Raw genomic sequence first — 23,530 nt, 5'->3', positions numbered from 1 at the left:
GTCTACAATAACTCAGTGGGCTTTCCTTTATATGTTAGGTTCTTCTTTTCCCTAGCTGCCTTGAGGATTCTTTCATTGTCACTGATTTATGACGATTTTATTATGATGTGCCTTGGAGTAGTTCTATTTGGGTTGAGGTAATTCGGCATTCTATTTGCTTCTTGGATTTGAGGATTAACTCTTTCCACAGGCTTGGGAAGTTCTCATCAATTATTTGTTTGAATAGACTCTCCATTCCCTTCACCCTCTCTTCTTCTGATATACCCATTATTCTTAAATTGTTCTTTCTGATGGAGTCAGACAATTCTTATAGAGCTCTCAATTTTAAAAATTTGGAGTCTCTTCTTCTTTCTGTAGCATCTCTATTTGCCTGTTGTTGATTATCATTGATTCTCTCCTCTATCTGTCCTGTTCTATTAGCTAAACTTGCTACCTTATTTTTCAGTTCATGTATTGAGTTTGTCTTCTGTGTTTTTAAAGTTTTAGTCTCCTTAGTGAAGTATTAATTTTGTTCATGATCTTTTTTTTTGTTTGTTTGTTTTTTGAGCTCGTTGAATTGCCTATCAGTGTTTTCTCACATCTCATTTATTTTCAGAACTTCAATTTTGAATTCTCTATCATTTAACTCCAAGGTTTAATGTGATTGAGATCGCTTTCTGGAGAGTTTTCATTTTCTTTCTGAACTACATCTCTTTCTTATGTAGCCATGCTATTTATTTCCTTCTTCCTTGATGGCATTTGAGAGTGGTCTTGTTAAGAAATCTAACAAAAAACAACTAAAATAATTTAAAATTTTTTAAGAGAAATTAAAAAAAATAATGAAAAGAGAACACCTACAAAGCGCAACCCCCCAAATCAAAAACAAACAAAACAACCACAGACAAAATTTTATATATATAAAACTACATATATATATATATGTATATACATGAAAGATGAAATTCAAAAGGAAAAAAAAGAAGGAAGTTCAGTTTTGAGAGGTTTTCCTATTTTCTTCTAGTAGATGGCACTGGATTACAAGTTGCAGGTCAGCAAAGTTCCTGGGCTGACCTCCCTGGCCATGTTGCTGCCATAAGGATGGAGGCGGGGCTGCGGTTAGGATGATGGGCGGGGTGTGTTGTGAGGGCTTCATAGCTTGGCTTTTTGCCTTCAGCAATGGCAAACTCCTGTCTCTGGCGCTCCTCCCTTGTCTCAACAGAGCAGGGGACCAGATGCCGGGCACCTCTTTCTTCTGGGGAGAAAGTGGTCCTGGAGAACTAGTTGTGTGGTATGTCTGTCACTCTCTGTACTCCCCGGGGAGGGAGGCAGGACCTGGGATGCTGGGAGCTGCACTTTGCTCTCCTCTGTATACCCAGTGTGGGCTGCGGGCAGACTGCGGGAACACCAGCTGGGACCCAGGCACAGTTTATTATCTCCCCCACTGCCCTTCCATCTCACCCCCCCTGCAGAAGGAGACCCCATCAGTCCAGGTTGCTCCCCTCTCTGGAGCCCCCAGAGTGCCTCTCCTCCTCCAGCCCCTTCTCAGCCCTTCCCATCTGTGGGTGATTCCACCTTTGAACCTTTCAGGCGCGCTGTTGAGCCCAGCTGCGGTTCCTTGAGGGCTGTTCAATTTGTTGAAATTTCCAGAGGAGAGCTCAAGGGTATCTCCCACGCAGCCCTTACTATGACGTCACCCTCTACAGTAATTATTTCTATTTGCATACATGTCCTTTCTCAGATAGATGTGTATTTTTTCCTTAATATCTTTTGATGAACATGATTTAAATTTTTTATTTTAAAAATGTGCTTTTCAAGAAGAGAATATTTTTTTGTCCTCTAAGAAAGCTTTGCCGACTCCAAGGTCATGAAGATAATTTGCTGTGCTTTCTTTTGGAAGATTTTAACATCATTGAGAACGGTGACCCATCTCATATTCATTTTATGTATATATATATGTATGTATGTATCATGAGAAAGGTAGGGAGAATTGAACTGACAACATCTTATACTCATTTTTGTTCATGGCAAGAGTCAGCAACCTTTTTGGTGAAGGGTCAAATGGTAACTATTTGGGGGTTTCTGTTGCAGCTACTCAGTTCGGCCACTGTGTTGATAACGCAGCTGGTGATGCTGTGACCGTGAGTGGGCGTGGCTGTGTTCCGATAAGCTTTGTGTATGGATACAGAAATCTGAATTTCTCATGATTTTCGTATGTCACAAAATATTATTTTGAAATTTTTTTCAACCACTTAAAACTGTAAATGTCATTGGCAGACTTGTGGGCCATTAAGAACAAGCAGAGGCCAGGGGTTGCCCACTTCCGGTTTAAGGAATGAGAGAAGGATTGAAATTCATTATTTTTCCACATGGATACTGTTTTTTGAGCATAGTTTGTTGACGTGACAATATTCTTTCTCTTTGTGCTACTTCAGAGTTTGATCTAGGGATTACAATATGTGTCTTGACCTTACCATAGTCTACCTGCAAAAATGTCTATTGACCACATGTTTTCCTAATAAATGCCCTTGATTAGGGGAAGGACTCTTCCAAATGATTTTAATTTACCAAGAGTTGTTATCAGGAACAGATATTGGATCATATTATCAAATGTTTCTTAAACATCTATAGAGATGATCATGTGATTTTTCTGTTTTTCAGTGTTGAAGATACTAAACTACATTGACGTACTTTTGAATGTTAAACTGACTAGATGTTCCTGAGATAAACCCCACTTGGTCACAGTGCACTATCCTTATTGGATGTTGCATTTTGATATACTGGAATTCTAACAGGATTATTAAAGCATGTTCATGTTCATAGGGGATATTGGTCTGAATGTTTTCTTTCTTCTTCTTCTTTTTTCTTTTTTTTTTTGGTAATATCTTTGTCTCATTTGAGTATCACAGTAGCGCTGGTCTCGGGATGAGGAGTTATTCCCTATTTTTCAGGTTTCCCTCTGCAAACTGCTTTAACCACATCTTACAACTCTTGATATGTTATATTTTCATCTTCATTCTGTTAAAATCCCTTTGTAATTTTTTTTTATTTTTTTTTTTATTTTTTATTTTTTTTGTATTTTTCTGAAGCTAGAAACGGGGAGAGACAGTTATACAGACTCCTGCATGTGCCCTACCGGGATCCACCGGGCACGCCCACCAGGGGGCAATGCTCTGCCCCTCCGGGGCGTCGCTCTGTTGCGACCAGAACCACTCTAGTGCCTGAGGCAGAGGCCAAGGAGCCATCCCCAGGGCCTGGGCCATCTCTGCTCCAATGGAGCCTCGCTGCGGGAGGGGAAGAGAGAGACAGAGAGGAAGGAGAAGGGGAGGGGTAGAGAAGCAGATGGGCGCTTCTCCTGTGTGCCCTGACCGGGAATCGAACTCGAGACTTCTGCACGCCAGGCCGACCCTCTACCACTGAGCCAACCGGCCAGGGCTGTAATTTTTCTTTTGATTTGTTTCTTTGCCCGAGGAGGTTTTAGAAGATTGTTATTTCCTTTCCAAATATTTGGGAATTTTCCCAGAGCTCTTTCTCTTATTGATTTCTAATTTAGTTCCTTTGTGGTCAGAGAACATGCTTTGTACAACTTGCATTCTTTAAATTTATTGCTACTGATAAGCCCAAATTCTGTAGTCCATCCTGGGACGTGGTCCATGTGTACTCACTCTATAAGAATGTATATACTGCTGCTACTGGGTGAACTATTCTATTATGTCTTCTATGGCCTCACTAATTTTATTATTTTGTTGTTGAGTTGTTCAATCAATTAGTGACAGATGTTGAAATCTCTGACTAGTGAATTTGTCTATTTCTCTTTGTCATTTTTTGCTTCAGTATTTTATAGTTCTGTTTTTGTTTTGAATGCCTATATACTTATGATTGCTATGTCTTCTTGATCGATTGGCCCTTTTGCCATTAGATTATGACCTTTGTTCTCTCAGACGATATTCTTGGCCCTGAAACTTCCTTTGTCTGATGTTCATATTGAAGCTCCAGCTTTATTTGGATTTCTGTCAGCCCTGGTATACCTTTTCCATTCTTTCACTTTTACCTCCTGCGTCTTTATGTTTAAGGGAGCATTTCTGGTAGGTAGCATACAGTTGTTTTTGTTTTTGCTATTTGTAATTCAGTATTACAATCCATGCTTTTTAACTGGAGCATTTAGATTATGTAGATTTGAAGTGAATATCAATCTGATTACCTTTGTGTCTGTCGTTTTGCTAGTTGTTTAATATTGATCCCATCTGTTCTTTGCTCTTTTTTCCTTAACATCTTCTTGTGTGTTAATTGGACATATGTATAATGTTGCCATTGTCTCTCTTTGTTGGCTTGTTTGCTATACCCCAGTGTTTGTTATTTTAGTGGTGCATTTGCATGTCAGCTATAACCCCATGCTACCTTCAGGTGCTAGTATACCACCTGACACAGGTTAGGAAACCCTCACAATGGAGAGTTATTTACCGGTTTACCTGTGCCCCGTCTTGCTGTTGTTGTGATGCATTTTACCTTTGTGTATGGTACTTTCCATGGTTTTAGTTACCTAAAAATATGAGATGTTTTAGTCCAGAAAATAGGAGATGGTGAATTCCAGAAATACACAATTCCTGATTTAGAAATCATGCACCATTGTGCTTAGTGTGATGAGGTCTCGTGCTGTCCCACCCTGTCCCACCCCGGGTGCGAGCCATCCCTTTGTCTGGTGTCTCCGCGCTGTATAGACAACCAGCCCTTGGTCACTTAGTAGCTGTCTCGGTTATCAGACTGACTGTCATGATGTGCTTGTGTGCAGGTTACCCTTCATTTTACTTAATACTGTCCCCAAAGAACAGAGTAGTGATGCTGCCAATTCAGATACGTGCAAAAAAAAAGCCATGAAGTGCTTCCTGTCAGTGTAAAGGAATGTATGTATAGGGGAAAAAAATACCTTATATGTAGATGGTTTGATACTATCAGCCGGTTCAGGCAGCGCTTGCTGGTCTTGGAATTGAGTGCCTAAGGATAAGGGGCATCTCCTGTGACTGATACTCACACCTTCTTTGAGTCACTTCCCTTTAACACCTTCTCAGGCGGGGTTGTAGTTTATTAAACGAAGCTAAATTAAAATTTCTATTAAAAATGGACTAGAGAAAAAGACTATAGGGTCATCAAAAAATAAATAAATAAAACAATACGGGACACACACTAACATGTATTACTGTGGGTGACTGTTGCTCCCAGATGATTGATTTTGATGACAGTTCTAACTTAGGATTCTAACTTGTTTATTTGTAAGGCTGGTGACGGCCTGTGGCCTCACCAGTGTACTGTACTGGCGGGCCCACCCTGGGTCAGGATGCAGTGAGAATTGGTGATGCTCTGTGCTGGGAGTTTATTATAAACGTGCTGAAACTTGGTATTTTACAAGAGGGGAGTTCACTATATGTGGGACTAAGCTCTGGTGCTCAGTCTTGATGACAGAATCCTGACCTATATAGAGGAATCCCAGAAATCCTCAAGCCAGAATTATTATTCCCCAACATGACCTGTTCTGGTGTTTCAAGGTTATTTCCTAACCTCCCTCTATCAGTAAAAGAGAAAAAAATGTACCAAATGCTCTACTTGAGGAGGGAGGAAGGGGACACTGTTTTGTTCGGGGTTCTGGGAACTAAGAGGAGAGGTGAGCACATGAGGTTTGTGAGCAGGGAGGGTGGCGCTGCGCTGTGGCTACTGCTGGCACAGAGGTACTCGGTCGAGTCCCCGCTCTGCATGCTGGATAGTCAGGGTGGAGGAGGAGCCCTGCGGTCTCTGAGCAGAGAATCGAGTCTTCAGCATCCCCGATGTGTCCACAGCTTCCTTGCCTAGGAAGTACATCAGAAACTTTGGGCCCTGCCCCAGCGTCTGTTGGTACCAGTAAAAGACAGTGTGTCCAGAAATTGAATCACACCTGAGAGCAACATCCTGTCCTCTCTCAGTGACTATGTGCCTGGGAGACTCCAGTATCGCCTCTGTGACCTGTGGAGACAGAAGTTGGGGATAGAATGAGGACTAACAATTATAATTCACACACACACACACACACACACACACACACACACACACAGAGAGAAACTTCTTGGACTTCTGAGGACTCACCTGTGTCCAGGAGACAGAGGGTCACCCAGCAAAGGAGCATGATGCCCATGGCAGAATCAGGACAAGAATGGGAGGTTCACCAGGTCGGGGTTCTTGTGAGCATGCGTAGAGGAGGAGGGGTCATCCTTTGTCCAGTTCAGTGACATCACAGAGCCTGACACTAACTAACGAATGAATTATATTTAAGATGCCAGCATTTCTGAGATGCACCATTTTGCTCAGTACTGTTAACAAGGAAAATAAATTATTGTCACTCACAATGAGAAATGTTAAAAGATGAAAAGTTGTGAGACACAGAATGAATGAAGAAGAGTGTTTTGAATGTGGATTTAAACATACATGGACCCTGGTGGACTGCTGGGTTCTCACCCCTCCGAGCTCTGGTGCCCGTGTTCTGTCCCCCGGGTCCCACTCTCCCTCTCTGGCCAGTCTCCTCCCGTCCCTCGTTCTTTTCATGTTGTCAGCTGGGCATTGCCACCTGGATTCCACAGCACGTCAACGTTGAGGTCTAAAGTGCTGACATTGTCTTCTTCTCTGTGAACTCCCCTATTTCTGGCCTCATTCCTGCGTTTGCCTGGCCCTGCCCATGCTTTGGGCAGCAGTGAGGGGGCCGGATGGGAGAATTGTCACCTCTTTGCCCTGAAAGCAGCTTGAATTTACCATTGAAAGCCCTGAGGGATGGAACGGTGCCTCTGGTGGGCACTGATCAAAGTGGTTTGGGTTCTTCTATTAACTTGGGAGGGAAAAAACCAAAAGCAATTCCCCTTGAGGACTTCATTAATCTGTACACTGACTTTTGTCCTCAATTCCTGATCCTGATGCCTCCTGTGTTTCTAAGGTACTTCTAAAATAAATAAGTGTCCTCAAGCTGCAAAGGGGGTGGAGGCTCGGACCTCTTGCTCCAGCTCCAGCTTAGAATAGTCCCCTTCCTTTGACAAGAAAGATAAGTGAGCTCCCTCTAGTGCCTGCATTTTCACACTCAGTAGAAACCAGCTCCACTTCCACAGGCTCTGAAATGCTCTGCTTTTGTTCTGAGTCAGGTAGCAGTGGTCTTACAGTGTTGATGGTGACATTGTCCCAGGGTTTATGAACAGGTCACAGCTTTCCCAAATAAGGTTTTCACAAGTGAGCAGGGAGAGCTGCTGTCATCTGTCGGGTAGATGTTCTCATGCCCGTCTTTTCAGGGTTTGACTCTTTGAAATAAGGAATCTATTTTTGGTCTTTGCCGCCTAAGGAGAGGAAGCCGCATTAGGTGTTCAGGCACTGATCTGAATCGTTCAGGCAAAACTGGGCCTTTAGACTATTCCTGTATCGTCCTAGATAATGCTGTTCTTTCTACCCAGGAAGATGCCCGCAGCTCTTCAAGGACCAATGCATGGTTGCTCTCCATCGGTGGAGACTCTGCCTTTGCTAACCACAAAGAAGGGAAGGCACATTGTCCTGCAGCACAGCCAGGGTGTGGGAGTGGGGGTCAGGACACCCTCAACTCCATGCTTTTAGCATTGCCCACTGATACACAGAAGGGGACGTTCCTAGTACAGCCCAGGGTCTCAGGCCCATGGCCTCTATGTTAGCCAAGGTGTGTTCGTGCCTTGGAAACCCCTTCCTAACAGAGAAGTCATTGTGTTTCCTTCTCCACCACCTTTGAGTCCCAGTGCTTGACATCCTGCTCCTGATCGTTGGCAGTGATTAGGTGCCAATGGAGAAGGAAGAAAGCAACCCTTCAGTTGAGAAGGCCGGTGGGCAGATGGGAAGCTGCAGCCCTGCAGGGAGGCTTGGGATGCAGTGACAGAGCCCACACTAGGTAATTCTCAGGCATCTCAGGAGACAAAAGCAATGGAAGTTCCCAGCTGAAGACACGGGCAACCCAGGTACCCACCTGTGGGAGACTGGACAGGCGCATGTGGTACACAGTGGAATACTGCCCAGTGAGAGTGAGAATAAGCCAGTGATGGATGTAGAATGAGTACATTTAAAACATGTTAATTTTTGAGAAAAAAATGAATCAAACAGAAGTATTTGCTATGTGGTTCCATGTATATGAGGTTCAAGAATAGACAAAATGATGGTGATAAAGATCAGTAGAACGGTCAGCCACGGGAAATAAATCCACTGGGAAGGAGCGTTGGGAGATTCTCATGGGTGATACAACTGTTCTTGATCTGATATGGGTCATGGGTGACTATGGAGTATGCACTTGTCCAACTCTCCCACACTGTTCATGTATTAATTCAGGTGCGCTATTAATTATACCTTAAGACAGTCTTACTAAAACACAAACAAGTTGCATAAAAGATGGAAGTCCTATACAATGTCGTGTGTGTATTCCGTATAGTCCAACTTAGAAACGGGCCCTACGCAAACCAGAGGAGGCAGGAGCACGCACATACATAAAATACTGAGAAGGTGAGAAGTGCTCGGTGACTGAAATACACAGCACCCACATTTGGCATCAAATCAGCCACACTGGCAAGTTTGCCAACAAACAGCTGAGGATCAGATCGGCGGTTGAGGGAGAGCTGTAGCCAAGCAAACACTTCAACAACAACAACAAATTCTCAAAGGCTGGTGAGATCATCCCATGAAGCCATAATGTGACAACTGGGCCATCCATCGGTTTCAGCACTTTGTCTTCCAAGTAGACTTTCAACAGACTGGCCAGTCAGTGAATGGAGCTTTTGCCAAACAAGCAGCTGGCTCTTGTCTCGGGGATCCAGTTCTGAGAGAGCCAGCACCCTGCCTTGCCGACGCACAAGAATGTTTGTGTGCACAGCCGGGGCTCGGAGTTTGTACCTCCCAGGAAACCCAACTATGCACCTTACAGTATTAAAGTTAGTGGGTCCAAGCTAAGGATCCTTGATTAGGGGTGCAGGATTCCACCTGTACAAAGACAGGGGCTGGAAGAGAATAAAATTATCACCCAGTATCATTTTGTAAATTTTTACAAAAAAAACTTTGAAGGAGCTCGTGAATTTTAATCTAAGTCAAAGGAATGTTGAGAATTGGGTTCTTTCTCCCGTTACCCTCTATAACCTCCGAAGTCTCAAAGCGCTGCGCTGGGACCACGGGTCGAGACTAGTTTTGGAGCCTCCCTTTGACAGTTCCGCAGTTGGCCATCTCTGGGTCTAATGCTGTTCTCTGATGCATCTACCAGCATGTCCCCTGAGTGGTTTGCTTCCTGGTGTCTTACATAAGTCCATTATTGAGAAAGCTTTTCCTCCAGAGAATTCCTGCTTGGTATTCAGTGGTTTTGATGCCCGGGGCAACTGTATGTAAGAGTTTTGGACTTGGACAATCTCAGGTCACTCAGGGGCTTTTAAAGCTGTTTCCAGCTTTGTTCTCCTCCATGGAGAAGACAATGAAATATAAATTTGATGTTGTATGCCACTGTGCCTCTGCTTCATTCAGTTACCAGAATGTTTAAATTGAGTGAATAATAGTAAGTGCTGTTTGCATTTACACACACACACACACACACACACACAAACACACACATGCATACATGGGCACAGCCCAGGATGCGGGACCTCAGTTCACACAGAAGGCCACACTCACTGAGGTCCCTCAGACTGACACCCCCTTGCTGGGGAGTCTGGTGACAGCTACAGTAAGGACAGTGTTTCCTCTTGGGGAGACAGGGGCCTCTGGAAGGAGTGTCCCTCACGCTGTGGCTGCCCTTTTTGTGTAGAGAGGATGTGGGTGTGCGCTGCTGTGTCGTCGCCGCTGGCGCAGAAGTACACTGAGGTCTGGCTGGTGCTGGCCGAGTCCAGCGTCAAGGGGAAATGCTTATTCTTGGATCGGGAGACTCTATACCCTTCCGGAACATCCCCTTTGGCTGTGCTGCCTTCACTGCTTGAATAATAGATCAGCCTCAGGCCCTGTCCCCGGTCTTGTCGATACCAGTACATTGAGTAGTGGTTCGTATCCTGGGAACACTCCAGGGTCATCTTCTTCCCTGTTTGTATAATGTGGTGTCTTGGGGTCTGGGTGACTGCGGCCTCCGCGGGGCCTGCAGAAGAGGCAGATGGAGGTAAAGATCAGCCTGGAAGGGTGACTGGCTCTTTAAAGTGGGAGGAGTGCTTGGAGCTGGGGCTCTGCAGAGCCAGGGCAGCGGTCCCCAGCCGCACGTGGAGCTCACCTGCCGCAAGGAGACAGAGGGTCAGGCTACAGAGGTTGTGGCCCATGGCCGGGTCAGGGCGAGATGGGGCTGTCCCAGCTAAACGCTCTGACCCACGGGACTGAGAGGAGCTTCAGAGGCCCTTCTCCAGTGGACAGACCAGTCTGTCTGCCTGGGATATCCCTTTCCCCACCCCAGCAGATGCTTTTTGGCCCAAAGAGCCTTCTGACTTGGCTCTGAATCAACAACCCCTCTCAGAGAGGGAGCTCAGTGTGGCCCACGGGGAGAAGAGGCGTGGCTGCCACAGGCTGAGTTCAGAGAGCACGCCAGCCCTGGTTCCCACGTTCCTCTGAGACTGCTGCCTCTCTGTCTGCACCTGCCCCTGCCACCAAGGCTGCCCAACCTGAACCTTCAACCACGGATTTCCTTACCCTTCAGAGGGAACGCCCACCTCTTCCACCACCTTAGGTAGCCCAGCACCAACTGAAAGTTTCTTCAGCATCTGTCTAAGGTTGGATCCCTGCCAAGTGTTTCTTAACCCTTTTCCATTCTCCCAGATTCTCTCCCCAGAATCCCTTAGATGTGGGTGGCATGACAGTGCCATCTGGTGGCCAGCAACTGGAGTTTCATCCTTGTTTCTACTGCAAGGGCCCAGGGAATGCTGGGTAGTGTCTGCATGGTCAGCGAGGAGAATATTCTGGAAATGGTATTCTGTTCATTGTACGCTCAGCGTCCTTAAGCCCTCATGCCAACACTGATTCTAACCCTGACTCTGTTCCTTTGAGTTATCATGCTTAATATCGCCCCTTGTTCTACGTAACTACAGCTATATTATCTGAGCTCCTCTAGTCTGGGGTCAGCTTCTCGTACACTGTCTCTGAAAGGGAGAGAAGGGGGATGGGAGAAAATAGTGTTTCGTCTAAAACAGGAAGGAAAACACAAGTTGAAGCATGATGAGTCTCTTTCCTCTCCATTACTAAAAAAAAAAAAAAAGCAAAGTGAAAAAAAGAAAAAAGACAATCGATGTTATCTCCAAAATATAGATCAGCAAAGGGCGGGAAAGATAATGAGGTGACCTAGAAGATGGGGGACAAATATATATGGATGCCTGGAGCTGAGATCAGAAAGGACAGTGTACCCTAAATGAGTGACTTGTACCATGTGCACCTGTTGATTTGAGCATCAGGGAAGGGAGGGGTGATTTTGGGAAAAACAGAGGTGTTCTGGCAGAGAAGGAAACCTTGGTGCAAAATAGTGTCATAAAGAAGTGGAATCTGCTAGGATCATGGGTGGGAAGGGGGCAGAATGGGAGACAAGGTCTGGGAAGGAAGACCCTGGGTGACATACTAGGGACAGGAAATTCCCTTCTGGGTCCCGGCTGTCCTCGCTCCCAGGAGACACGGGCACCAGAGCATGGAGTGCTTTGCCGGTGCCACAATTAAGATAAGACCAGGAAAACTCCCTTCCAAGGATGCTCATCCTCTGGGGAAATAAACTTGGTGTCCTGAGCCACCACAATTTTTGAGTGGATTTGGAGGGACAGTTGCTCCCCTTACCAGCTGTGCAAGGCCCGGGGCACCTGTATCATGGCCGAGTCTATGACATCAGTCCCAGTCTTGGGGCATTGAGTTATCCCTGAGGACACCCGGAAACCCAGGATCCATAATCCCATCCCCTCGACCAGGGCTTTAGATGTCACAGGTAAATGCAGCTGTACTCACAAACAGGAGTGTAGTTACTTATAACAAATAATACATAACAGCACAACTCAGCAAATAAATAAAAAGAAATAAGGCATTATTGTCAAGAAAATATCTCGTCGTCTTGAGCTAAAGAATTCAAGGAAGTTAAGGTTAGGACGCCAAGTAACGCACTGTCTCCAGAAATCAGATTGCCTCATGGACTCAAGATGAAACCGGAGAATGGCGAGCATGTGCGTTAGTGTAGCGCTCAGGACAGGCGCAGTGGGGGAACAAAAGCAAAATAAAGCGGGTTGATCCGACCAGGCAGACGAAGGGTCAAGGTCTCACTGTATGACCATTGGGTGTATCAGTGAACAAACACTGTGAAGACCTTGACTTCAAACAGGGAGCCAGGTTGGAGAATATGGATGTTGCGGAAAGTTTCTGATGTGACAGAAGAGGCTATCGAGGAAGAATACGCCAGAGGAGATCTTCACAGCCTTCTCGGAGCCACCCACACTTGCAGAGGGGAAGGTGACTTTCACAGAAGGAAAGCTATGTTGGGGACAGCAGCCTCACGGTCCTATGGAAAACTGTTCATGTCCGGGACACACAGTCTGTGTCTTGCAGCGCTGAGCTGCCTTGGGGACTCCTAGACCCCAACATTTCTAGCCACAACATTCCAGGCAATCATTTGTGATCTCTTTCTACCAAAAAGAGAGCTGACATCCAAATCGACTTCTTTCTGTTGGGGAGTGGAGAGCGAAGAAGGGCCCCTTTAGGGTCTCTTGTAGCTGCAAGGAGAGAGGCAGGTTTGTGAGCAGGGCGGAGGTGGTGGTGCCACGCTGTGGTTACTGCTGGCACAGAGGTACACGGCCGAGTCCCCCGGCTCTGCACGCTGGATAGTCAGGTTGGAGGAGGTGCCCTTCGGTCTCTGAGCAGAGAATCGAGTGTTAGGCATCCCTGATGTGTCCACGGGATCCTTGCCTTGGAAGTACATCAGAAACTTTGGGCCCTGTTCCAGCATCTGTTGGTACCAGTAAAGAACAGTGTGTCCAGAAATTGGATCACAACTGAGAACCACATCCCATCCCTTCTCTCTGACTCTGTGCCTGGGAGACTGAGAGACTTCAGTGTCTGTGTGACCTGTGGGGACAGAAGTTGGGGATAGAATGAGGAAAAATAGTTGTAATTGTCACACACACACAAAGTGAAACTGCTTGGACTTCTGAGGACTCACCTGTCCCCAGGAGACAGAGGGTCACCCAGCAGAGGAGCCTGATGCCCATGGCAGGGTCAGCACAGGAATCACCAGGTCGGGATCCTTGAGAGCATGTGCAGAGGAGGAGGGACATCTTTGTCTCCACAGTGCAGTTTCCATGGTGACATCACTGTAGATCACCCACCCTCTGCGACAGGTGGTGTACACTACAGCCCACTTGGATGACTAATCTAAGTAGGTACAAGCTCCTCTTCCAACAAAATCAGTGCTCGGCTGTCACTCTGGACTCCCGGCCCGTCTGGATGTGAGGTCTCACCCTCTGCATCTCACTCACTGGTCACTCCCGTCTGCCGGGCATTACACTAAGACATGTCACTAGCACCATCAATAAAAGATGCCAGAGGGTGAATTCGGGATGTCCTGCGAGCATCTCTGTTTCTGTCAACTGACCTATTCAGAGGTACAAGATAAAATGACGCTCTGGGAAAAGGTCTGACTGGGAAGCTCCTCTTTCGTTGGCAGGTCACGACCCACTGCCCTCTCTCTGTTCATGAACCGCCAGGTAGTGTTATGTCTCCATGGCCCGTAGCAAAGCCCCATGTCCTTCGGAGTCACCATGCATTTAAAGACAAGATTTCTTACACCTTCTTTATGAAAGAAGGCTCAGCTCCATTGACCTAAGACACTAGGGTGTAATATTATATACCAGGGGTCTGGATGGATCTGGTTTACCGACAATGGCCCATCCTGGAGGCATCAGGTTCATGCTGATGACAAGGAAGGCTAGAGTTGGGGAAGCTCCTTTTCAGCCATTGGGGCAGCTGCAGAGGACAGACAGACAGACAGACAGATGGCAACAGTGGAGATGAATGTGCTTGAGGCTCTGGGCCCGGTCCAGGCCATGCAGACACTGCCCTGGAGGTAGATCTCCGCTCACAACAAGGTTCACCCTGCAGACACGGTACACTGGGATCCCCAGGGAGTAGGGGTTTGCACAGGGCTCCGTCGAGTCGTGGTGCCCGGCCTTCCTTGCCTTTTTGTGCAAAGAGGAGGCAGCCGTGTGGCACTGTGGAGTCACTGCTGGCGCAGAAGTACACAGATGTCTGGGAGGGGGTAGCTGACTCCAGCGTGAGGGGGAAGTCCTCTGCCTTTGATCTGTTGACACTGTAGCCATTAGGGACATCTCCTTTGTTGATGACCCCAACACCGAACGAGTTATAGATAAGCACTAGCCCATGGCTCCGGTCTTGGCGATACCAGTACATGTAGTTGTGGTTCATGTCCTGGGCACATGTCAATGTCACTTTATGTCCTGATTTCATAATCTGGGTTTTTGTGGTCTGAGTGATGCCAGCGGTCACCAGACCTGAGGAGGAGAAAAGCAAACAAATGCTGCAGCCTCCACGGCAAAGCTGAGTGCTGGGACCCTGACATGGTTGTCAGTGGAGGGGACCCAGCCCCAGACTCACCTGCCTGCAGGAGACCCAAGGCCACACAGCACAGGAGGCCACCACTCATGGCCGGGGCTGGGCGGGCGGAGCGTGCCTCTGGGGCTGCGTGCTGACAGAAGGGAACAGGGCTCTCCAGGAACTCATTCTGACATGTCACTCTCACTGCCTGGACCCCAGAGCTGACTTGTCACCAGGAGGGAGCCACACCCCTCCCCCCAGAGCGTCAAATCAAAAGTCAGCGTACAAGTGGACAGTTCAGAGTGAGAAGAATGCTTGGAGCTGAGGTGACACAGTGTTACAAGTCATCCTGAACCTTTGTGTAAATGGTGTGTAACTTTAGGTCTATTTTATTCCTGTCATTATAGATCTTCACTAATTAATACTCCGGTGTTTGTGTATCTGCATCTTTCTGTACTTTTGAATCTGAGAGAAAATCCTGATGGATTTCTGATGCCTTTTTTTTCTGACTCTTGGGTCCCAAATAGTCCCTCAAGCACCTTTGCTACTGTGTCTACGTGTCCATCATCCCATCCACGTCCATCCACCCACAGTGTTCTCCTGGCCTCTGGTGGCTAGACCTCAGGCACAGGATTATTTTTATGTGAGGAATAGCTTTGCTCCATTTCTTATCAAATGCTGCCAGAACACTGGCTCCCGTGTTTGGGGTGAGACAGTGGCCACTGATCTGGCTCACGCCCGTGTGACCTGTCTTTGTGGCTTCCCAGCTCTACAGGTGGCCTCCAGGCACCGAGGATCGTAGCTGTGTGAGGGACACAGGCAAAGGTGACTGGCTCCAGGGTGAGTGAGTAAAAAATGCTCTGTTTTCATTTGAGGCATCATTTCATGGGGACTATCTCCTTGTGAAGAATTGCTGCATTAATTACATGAGTATCATGGTTCTTAGACCACCTGTAGCGAACGTGCACACAGCCCCGCGCTTAGGAGGACCCCTTCCCTGCTTCAGTGATCTGTGGTCAGGACCATCGGGTGCCGAGTTGAACCACGATCCCTGCAAATGGTGCAGCCGGCTTCAAGTACGTGACTCTGAATTTCAGATCTGCGACGGCCTCCCGAGGGGCTGGTTCTCACATGTCAGGGGCTGAGTGACTCGACCTCTCGGGGCCTGGGAGAGAAGGACACAGAGTCTAAAGTCAGACTTGGAGGAGGCGCCTGATGTTGGAACCGCAGTGACAAGCCTGGACCTGGGGCCTGGACAGCCCACACATGGGTTTCATGTCTGTACCCGGGACTTCTCTGGTCCTGGACACAGAGGGCACAAAGCCTAGGACACTGGTGCCCAGGCAAAGCCCAAACTGAAGGGGGACTTTCTAGCTCAAGCGTCCTGTGTTATAATTTGGACACTTGAGACCAAGGTGAAGGGGGGGAACTCTTTTCCCAACGTAAGATGTTCCAGCTGGTGACGTCTCTAGTGCCCGTGGTCTGCTCAGCCCCGCACACAATGTGGGAGGGGCACTCGGGCTCTGTGTGTGTATTTGATGGGAACTGAACACCATTTCCCTGGAAATGGTGGACTTTTGTCAGAATATCGTTACAAAGAAATTAAATGAATGGGTGCGGGACAAAAGAAATGAGTGAAAAATAAGTAAATACGTTGTATCGAAATAGCTTTGCCAGCTACAAAGACCTTTTGATGATCATTTCATAGCTGGGTTTCAAGGCAAAGTGTGTCCATATCTACCTCTGCACATAGCCTCCCCCTCAACAGTTCCTATCAGAGATTAACAAAGGGAATCCAGATACCTAGATTTCCATTATGTCCTATTTCATCCTCATTCCACCTCTGTACAGCCCTGGAAGATGGTGCGATGGTCCGTTTAGTGTGTCCACTGGACTGAGCCGTGGCGTGTGCAGGTAATCTGTTCGAACATCATTCTGGGTGTCCCTGCGAGGGTGTTTTCAGATGAGATTACCATTAACTCGGGAGACTTGACAACTTAGACCTTAAAACTCTCAAAGGACCCAAGCAGACTTATTTTTATTTTCTGTGTTTATGTGACATAATACTCTGTGCAAAATATGGGAGCAGAAATGATTGAGCAAAAGGAACAAAGGAATAATAATACTCTTGTTCACTTCCCTCGAGGGGATTGTGTCTGTGTGCAGGAGACTGCCTTCTCTTGGCAAGTGTCCCATTCCTTCTGCCAAGCAGCTGGGAAGACACACCTGGGAAGCCTTCTTCCCCCACAGCCTCCGTCAAAGATAGCACGTGGCCCGGGTCCAGATGTTGGCTACCGTGCGGAAAATAGTGACTTTCTCAGTTGTCACAATGAAGGGTCAGTGGGTATCCATTGCCTTGAAGCCGAATGCTCCTCAAAGCTGTCTGGGAAGAGGTTGTGACCATCACAGGTGCTGCATGGTGCTATCTGGCCCACTCACCTGGACCTGGAAAAGGGAAGCCAGATGTGGGGACAGGGCTGGGGGTGGAGGCAGCAACCCCAAGAGTCGAGGAACAGACTTGTTTGCTTTCTTGCTCCACCAGTTATGCCACATGAGACCCGGGAACCTTACTTCCCATCAGATATATAAACGGGCAAAATAAGGACTTATGAGTGGCATGATTTCTGTGAGTGCTAAAAACCTAGCACATCTCTCAGCAGCAGGAAGAGCGCCTGGGAGAAAGGCAGTCGGCTGTGCCCTCCTGCGCCTGTCTGGCTGGCTGCCACCCTCACAGTCACTTCCTGCGCCGGGGCGGGCGCGTTTTTGTACAGGGGGCTGTCGGTCGTTCAGGGCTGTGTCAGGGCTGCTGGCGCAGAGATACACGGCCGAGTCCGTCAGCTCCAGGGAGCTCATGCTCAGCTTCGAGCTGTCGTTACGAAGAAACTGCTTCACGGAGAACCGCTCAGGGAAGTTTCCCTTTGCACTCTCCTCCTCATTGTAGTACTGGACGAGGAACTGGGGGCCCTGGCCCCGGGCCTGCTGGTACCAGTACACAGAGCGGTGACCAGAGATTAAGGAACAGTGCAGGGTCGCTGACTGGTTCCTTGCTTTGATCAGGTGTTTGGGGCTCTGGGTGACTGCAGAGTCCACTGGGCCTGTTGGGAGGAGACAGACAGAGGCTGGGGGCCGAGGACAGGGAAGTCCCCCCTGCAGCCACCACCAGCAGGCTCGTGTCTCAGGGATGGCGAACACCTGTCAGAGGCTTAGACAGGGTGTCCGGGGCTCACCTGCTCCCAGGAGACAAAGGGGCACCCAGCCGAGGAGCCTGGGGCCCATGGCAGTATCCCGAGACGACACCTAGCTCGGGGCGGGGTGTCATGGGGTGAGCGGTCTGAAATCCTGGACCTCCCAGCTCCCTGATAGGAGCAGATGCCTGTGACGTCACTGCTCTGATGGAGATCGCCATGTAGGCTGCCTCTGGGCCCACTGTCCCCCTGTCCTGAACAGCCCCTGCAGGGGTGGCTGCAGGTTGAGCACTGTCCCCATATGTTCACAGTATACCTTATTAACCTCTGCCTGCCCCAGCCTGATACTAATTATGCAGCCCTTGCCATCCCAAGCCCTACACCACCCCCAAGGCCCCTGTGGGCTCAGGGAGCCTGCCCCCTGGGCACATACTGAGGATCACGGCACATGTCCAGTTTCTGGCAGTGAGGAGTCCATGTGAGCTCCACATATGTTCCCAGGACCCACTCAGTGGCCTCAAACTGCTTCCCCCATGCAAACAGGAAGCCCAGAGTTCCCTTAGGCTGTGCTTGCCTAGGCCACCCCCTCAGCCCTCTCAGGGTTGCTTGCAGAACTGACGGTCCACAGCGCCTCCCAGTGGTGGGCTACCCACAGTCTCCTGGATTCACAGCTGTCTATATTAGGAGAACAAATTCTCCCCACCCATCACCCCTGCGGGCCCCCACCCCACCCTCACACTCACTGACTCTGCTGTTATCCCAGCCTGGCTGATTCAGGATTGATTTTCAATTACCGCCCTTTGTTTTGGAGGATAAGAATATATGAAACAACATTTCGACTAATGAATACTGGATGAAGTAATCGCCATCACTATGCTAAGAAGGGAGAGACGGGCCAGAATAACATTGGCCATTAAGATACACAGTCTGCCGGTCCCACATGGACCCTGCCTGGAACCACTGCAGTCCACAGCCCCTCCTGTGTCAGATCCACGTAGCTCCCAATCTGTATTTAATTATCACCACCCTTTAAATAGTGCATTTTCATAAAGAGGGCTTGTACATTTTACCTACTTGTTTCTGAGATTATACGGTCTTGAGATACACACCCTGCGAGCTCTAGTTAAGATGGACCCAGTTGGGCTGACATCTGCCGTCATTACCCAGATGCTCTGCTCACTGGCAGGATGACTTTAATATATACCCACACGCGCATGCACACACACACACACACACACACACACACCCTTTAAGTGGCAAGAAGGCCAAAGTTCTATTACTGAGCACAGCAATTTTTAAATCTGCTGTTCAGGTTCATGTAGAAGAAACACCTTCAATGTTGACTGGTGATGTCTCTAATGACGTGGTTGGTGGAGTGTGAGGGAGAATTTTGTACAGGCTCAGGGACTGGGTAAATGCCACTGTGACATAGTTTTCTCTGTCCCAGGCAGAACAGGGCCCATGTCACTTGGATTCAGCCAGGGCGCTTTATAGCCTGGTCATCTGGCCTGGTTATGAGGACACTGCTGCTCAGAATACCACACAGTTTGCAGAAAGCCCCGTGTTCCCCCCAGGGACTCCCTGCTGCATTTCAGATAGGAGGGGACCTAGGGAAGGAAAATAGTGGAGTGACTAATAACATTCCATGGCTCTCTAGAAGCGGTCATTCATTTATTCATTTCACGAGTATCAAAGTGCATTAATCGTAACTTAGTTTTTCCTATGAAAGTAAAGGAAGGGGGGAATGTTGTTTGTTGTTTTGAAGAGAATTATGCCCCCCCCAATTTATATGGTGAAGTCCTAACCCCCGATGTGCATGCACCTGGAGACAGAGCTTTTAGGGAGCTTAAAATAAGTGAGGAGATAAGGTGGGGACCCTAATCTGTTAGGACGGGTGGCCCTCTCATCAGAGGGGGAGACCCCAGAGAGCTTTCTGTCTGTCCGTCCAAGCACAAAGGAAAGACCGTATGAGCACGCAGGGGGCCATCGGCCATCTGCAAACCAGGACTAGAACCTTCCCCAGAAACCAGCCCTAGCCCCTTACTCTCGGGGGTCCAGCCTCCAGCCGTGGGGAAATGAACGTCTGCTGTGGAAGAAGCCCTGTGGGTGGCATTTTGTTACAGCTGCCAGAGCAGAAGAGTCAGTGCTTTAGTTCTGTGAAGGGTCAGGGTCAGAGGCAACTGAGAAGGCCCGGCTGAGCCTGTCCTCACAAGGTGAGCAGTCTCCGTGCTGTGCGGGGAGAAGGGAGGGCCTTCCGGGCCACGTGAGGAGCAGGCGCGGATGCAGAGGATGTGAAAGCCATCCGCCATCCCTGTCTCAGGAAGTGCTGCGCAGAGCTGAGGGGTCAGAGACCGAGGCTCACCCTGAGGCTGCCTAGATGCGCTGCTCTGAAGGTCACTGAACTTGGGCAGTGATGCTTATTTGGGGGGGAGGTGGAGCACCACTGCCTGTTTATAGTCAGGGGGGACATTCCTTCCTCTGAGTTTGAGGGGGTACTTGACTGTCCCCCAAGAAGGCACAATTGGGATAAGTAGTCAAGAAGGAAGAAGTCAGAACCAACTGCGGGTTCTCACAACGTGGTGTGGTGATGGCCTCTCCCGGCACCGCCCCGGGGGTGGCCGCGCTCTAAGGCCTTGCTCTATACCTCCCGGGTGTGGAGACTTTGGAAGAGGGGAGAAAAGTGACAGTGTTACAAATAACCACGTCTTGCAGTTCTATCTCTGTTTTCAATCATCTTGGATCATATTTTCTTCCCTAGACTTTCCCTGAATCTCAATTTCTTCCTCTGAAATTATAAAGCAAATGATTATCTTCTGTGATTCTGTTTTCTCGAGTATACATTTACCTTTTTTTTTTTTTTTTTTTTTTACAGAGACAGAGAGTGAGTCAGAGAGAGGGATAGACAGGGACAGACAGACAGGAACGGAGAGAGATGAGAAGCATCAATCATTAGTTTTTTCATTGCATGTTGCAACATCTTAGTTGTTCATTGATTGCTTTCTCATATGTGCCTTGACCGCGGGCCTTCAGCAGACCGATTAGCCCCTTGCTGGAGCCAGCGACCTTGGGTTCAAGCTGGTGGGCTTTTGCTCAAATCAGATGAGCTCGCACTCAAGCTGGCGACCTCGGGGTCTCGAACCTGGGTCCTCTGCATCCCAGTCTGATGCTCTATCCACGCACCACCGCCTGGTCAGGCTCTCGAGTATACATTTAACTAATAATTTTGATCCTCAAATGAACTGCCCCCACTCCAAAATAAGAGGCACCAGGTATCCAGCCCTTCCTCTGCCCTGTCCACCAGAGCGGCAGGCGAGGAAGGTGACCAGTGAACGTGAGGAGGGAGCATCGGCCTCTGAGCACACCTTCCTGTCCTCTGTTGTCCCGGAAGAGCCGAGGCTGCACTCCCCGGGGCCCCACCTCGCTCTGAGTTCCCCCCACCGCCCCGGGTTCTCACAGACAACCCAGCAGCTCTGAGGTTGCTCCGCGCTGCACTGGGAAGTTTGAGCACAGCACACAGGTGACACCGCAGGGCTGTGTCAAGGCTGCTGGCGCAGAGATACACGGCCGAGTCCCCCAGCCCCAGCGAGCTCATGGTCAGCTCCGAGCTGTAGTTGCTAAGAAACTGCTGCACCAAGAACCGCTCAGGGAAGTTTCCTTTTTCTCTCTCCTCCCCGTTGTAATACTCTATGAGGAACTGGAGTCCCTGGCTCCGGGCCTGCTGGTACCAGTACACAGAGCGGTGCCCAGAGAGAAAGGAACATCTCAGTGTCACCTTCTGTCCTCTGGTTTTTATCAGGTGTCTTGGAGTTTGGGTGACTCCAGAATGCACCGGGCCTGTGAGGGAGGGAGACAGGAGCTAGAGAAGGAGCAGGGGAGGGGCCCGATGGGGCCTTGGAGTCAGGCGCTGTCAGGCTTACACCAGAGATGCCCCACCTGGGCCGAGCACATACCTGCTCCCAGGAGATAAAGGGCCACACAGCAGAGGAGCCTGGAGCCCATGGCGGGGTGGGGCAGAGCTGGGCCGGAGTCTCCCTGCTCAGAGCTCTGGTCCTCTGAGAGCTGACATTCTGGGCACTCTTCTCTGATTAGAGGGCAGGTAGTGATGTCACTGCTCTGATGTCATTGCCTCTGCTGGGTCTCAGCGGATGCAGGTACCCTGCTTTGTCCTGCAAAGCCTCTTGCATGACCTGTGGGGCTGGACGGGGCTGGTGTAGGCGGCCCTGTCTTTATGCAGACCCTGTCTCTGTGCCCAGGGCATGCAGGCTGCCTGCTCCCAACTTTGCGCCCTTTACTTAACATTGTGAGCTCAGAAAGCCTCCCTAACCACTGCACAGTAGGAATTCATGGCTCCCGGCTGGGGCAGCACCTGCAAATTAGTGTGTACACTATTGAGCCTTTTAGTAGATAAAAGCACAAGCAAGCCTATTCCTTAACCCTCTGGGTCCCAGGCAGCTAGCTCTGTCCCCATGTGCTGCCCCAGAAACCTTTGGAGAGTGTCAGCTCTACAGTGCCCCCGTGTGGCGTGTTCAGGCAGTAACTGAGATTTTGCCTTGGCCAAGATGCAAGAAGACAAAAATCCTGGGATGTGTTTAAATTACAAAAGATTTTTACCATTTGCACTGTTTTTCTTTTTTAAACTAGAGGTAGACACATACTTCTAGTTGATTTTGGATTTATATTGTGAGAGAAAACAAGAGGTCATGAGATGGACTGCAGATGGACTCCCCAAGGATTTTTGATGATTAGGAACGAACAGAAGCTGTTTTATCTTTGCGGAAGCCGACAGCTTGCCCCAGGCAGATAATTTAGTATTGCCGCAGCCAGTGAGGCGACAGGCAGTGTTCTGGTCTGAGATGTCTGTCTCGGGCCTCACGGGAAATGCTGAACCGAGCCTGGGTTCCCCACAGCTTCCTGGCTGGCCCCCGGGGATTTCTGCACAGCAGGAGGCGACTCTGCACGGCTGTGTCTCTGCTGCTGGCACAGAGGTACACGGCGGAGTCTTCCGGCTGCAGCGCGTCCATGTGCAGGTGTAACTGAGAGCTGTCTGTGCTATTGGGTGTGAAGCGGCTCGGGACAGTCATGTTGTCAACGAGTTCCTTATAGTTGTAGGTAAACATGAGCTCCAGTGGCTTCTGAGCGCTCTGTTTGTACCAATACATAGCACTGTGGCCCAGGTGTTGTTCACACTCCAGAGACTTCTTACTCCTCATCCCCGTTACCAGGTGTTTTGGTTTCTGAGTAACTCCGGAGTCCATGCGGACTGTTGGGGAAAAGGGGCAAAATTCAGACAAAGCCCAGGAGGAAGGGTGTTGCTGCAGCCACAGGGGAATGGCTTGGAGTCCAAGGGCAGCCCATTTGCACCCGACACTCACCTGCTCCCAGGAGACAGAAAGCCACACAGCAGAGCAGCCTGCAGCCCATGGTGGGGCCAGGACTGAGTGACACCATCTCACTAGGACATGCTGTCCTGAAGGGGGGTGCTGGGCTCTGGTGTCCTTGGTCTTGGTTGGTGGTTCTACCTATGATGTCACTGTCAGGCCCCAGGGGATGGTCCTTCCTCCCCTTTGGTGCCTCATGTAGATTCTGTTGCTCACATATCAGAGTCAGGAAAACAGTCCAGGTTTATACTGTTCAGACCAAGAATCCCTTCCTATTACTTCGTTACTTTCTACACACACACACACACACACACACACACACACACACACACACACACACACACACACACACACACGTGTCTCCATCAGAGGGGCTGTGGTTTCTCCCCAACACCTCCTTCCTCATGGCTCCAGGGGACGGTGGGTGGGGACGGGGGGCAGAGGTTCCTG

General features: G+C 49.0%; 3 gene segments (V, D, J or C); all 3 read right to left on the bottom strand.

The window, feature by feature from the left end:
* The window catches only part of LOC136326481 (T cell receptor beta constant 1-like), a 224,555-nt gene that overhangs the window by 150,476 nt on the left and 50,549 nt on the right, over positions 1-23,530 (bottom strand).
* On the bottom strand, positions 17,095-17,793 carry LOC136324623 (T cell receptor beta variable 5-5-like). The segment is given in 2 exon segments: positions 17,095-17,612; positions 17,745-17,793. Coding segments are annotated over 2 exon segments (567 nt in total).
* Positions 22,462-23,243, bottom strand: LOC136326485 (T cell receptor beta variable 4-2-like). The segment is given in 2 exon segments: positions 22,462-22,962; positions 23,075-23,243. Coding segments are annotated over 2 exon segments (531 nt in total).

The sequence above is a fragment of the Saccopteryx bilineata genome, chromosome 2 (genome assembly GCF_036850765.1).
Source record: "Saccopteryx bilineata isolate mSacBil1 chromosome 2, mSacBil1_pri_phased_curated, whole genome shotgun sequence".
Lineage (NCBI taxonomy): Eukaryota > Metazoa > Chordata > Mammalia > Chiroptera > Emballonuridae > Saccopteryx > Saccopteryx bilineata.
Note: the sequence above shows the minus strand (reverse complement) of the source record. Positions and strands in the feature narration are given on the sequence as shown.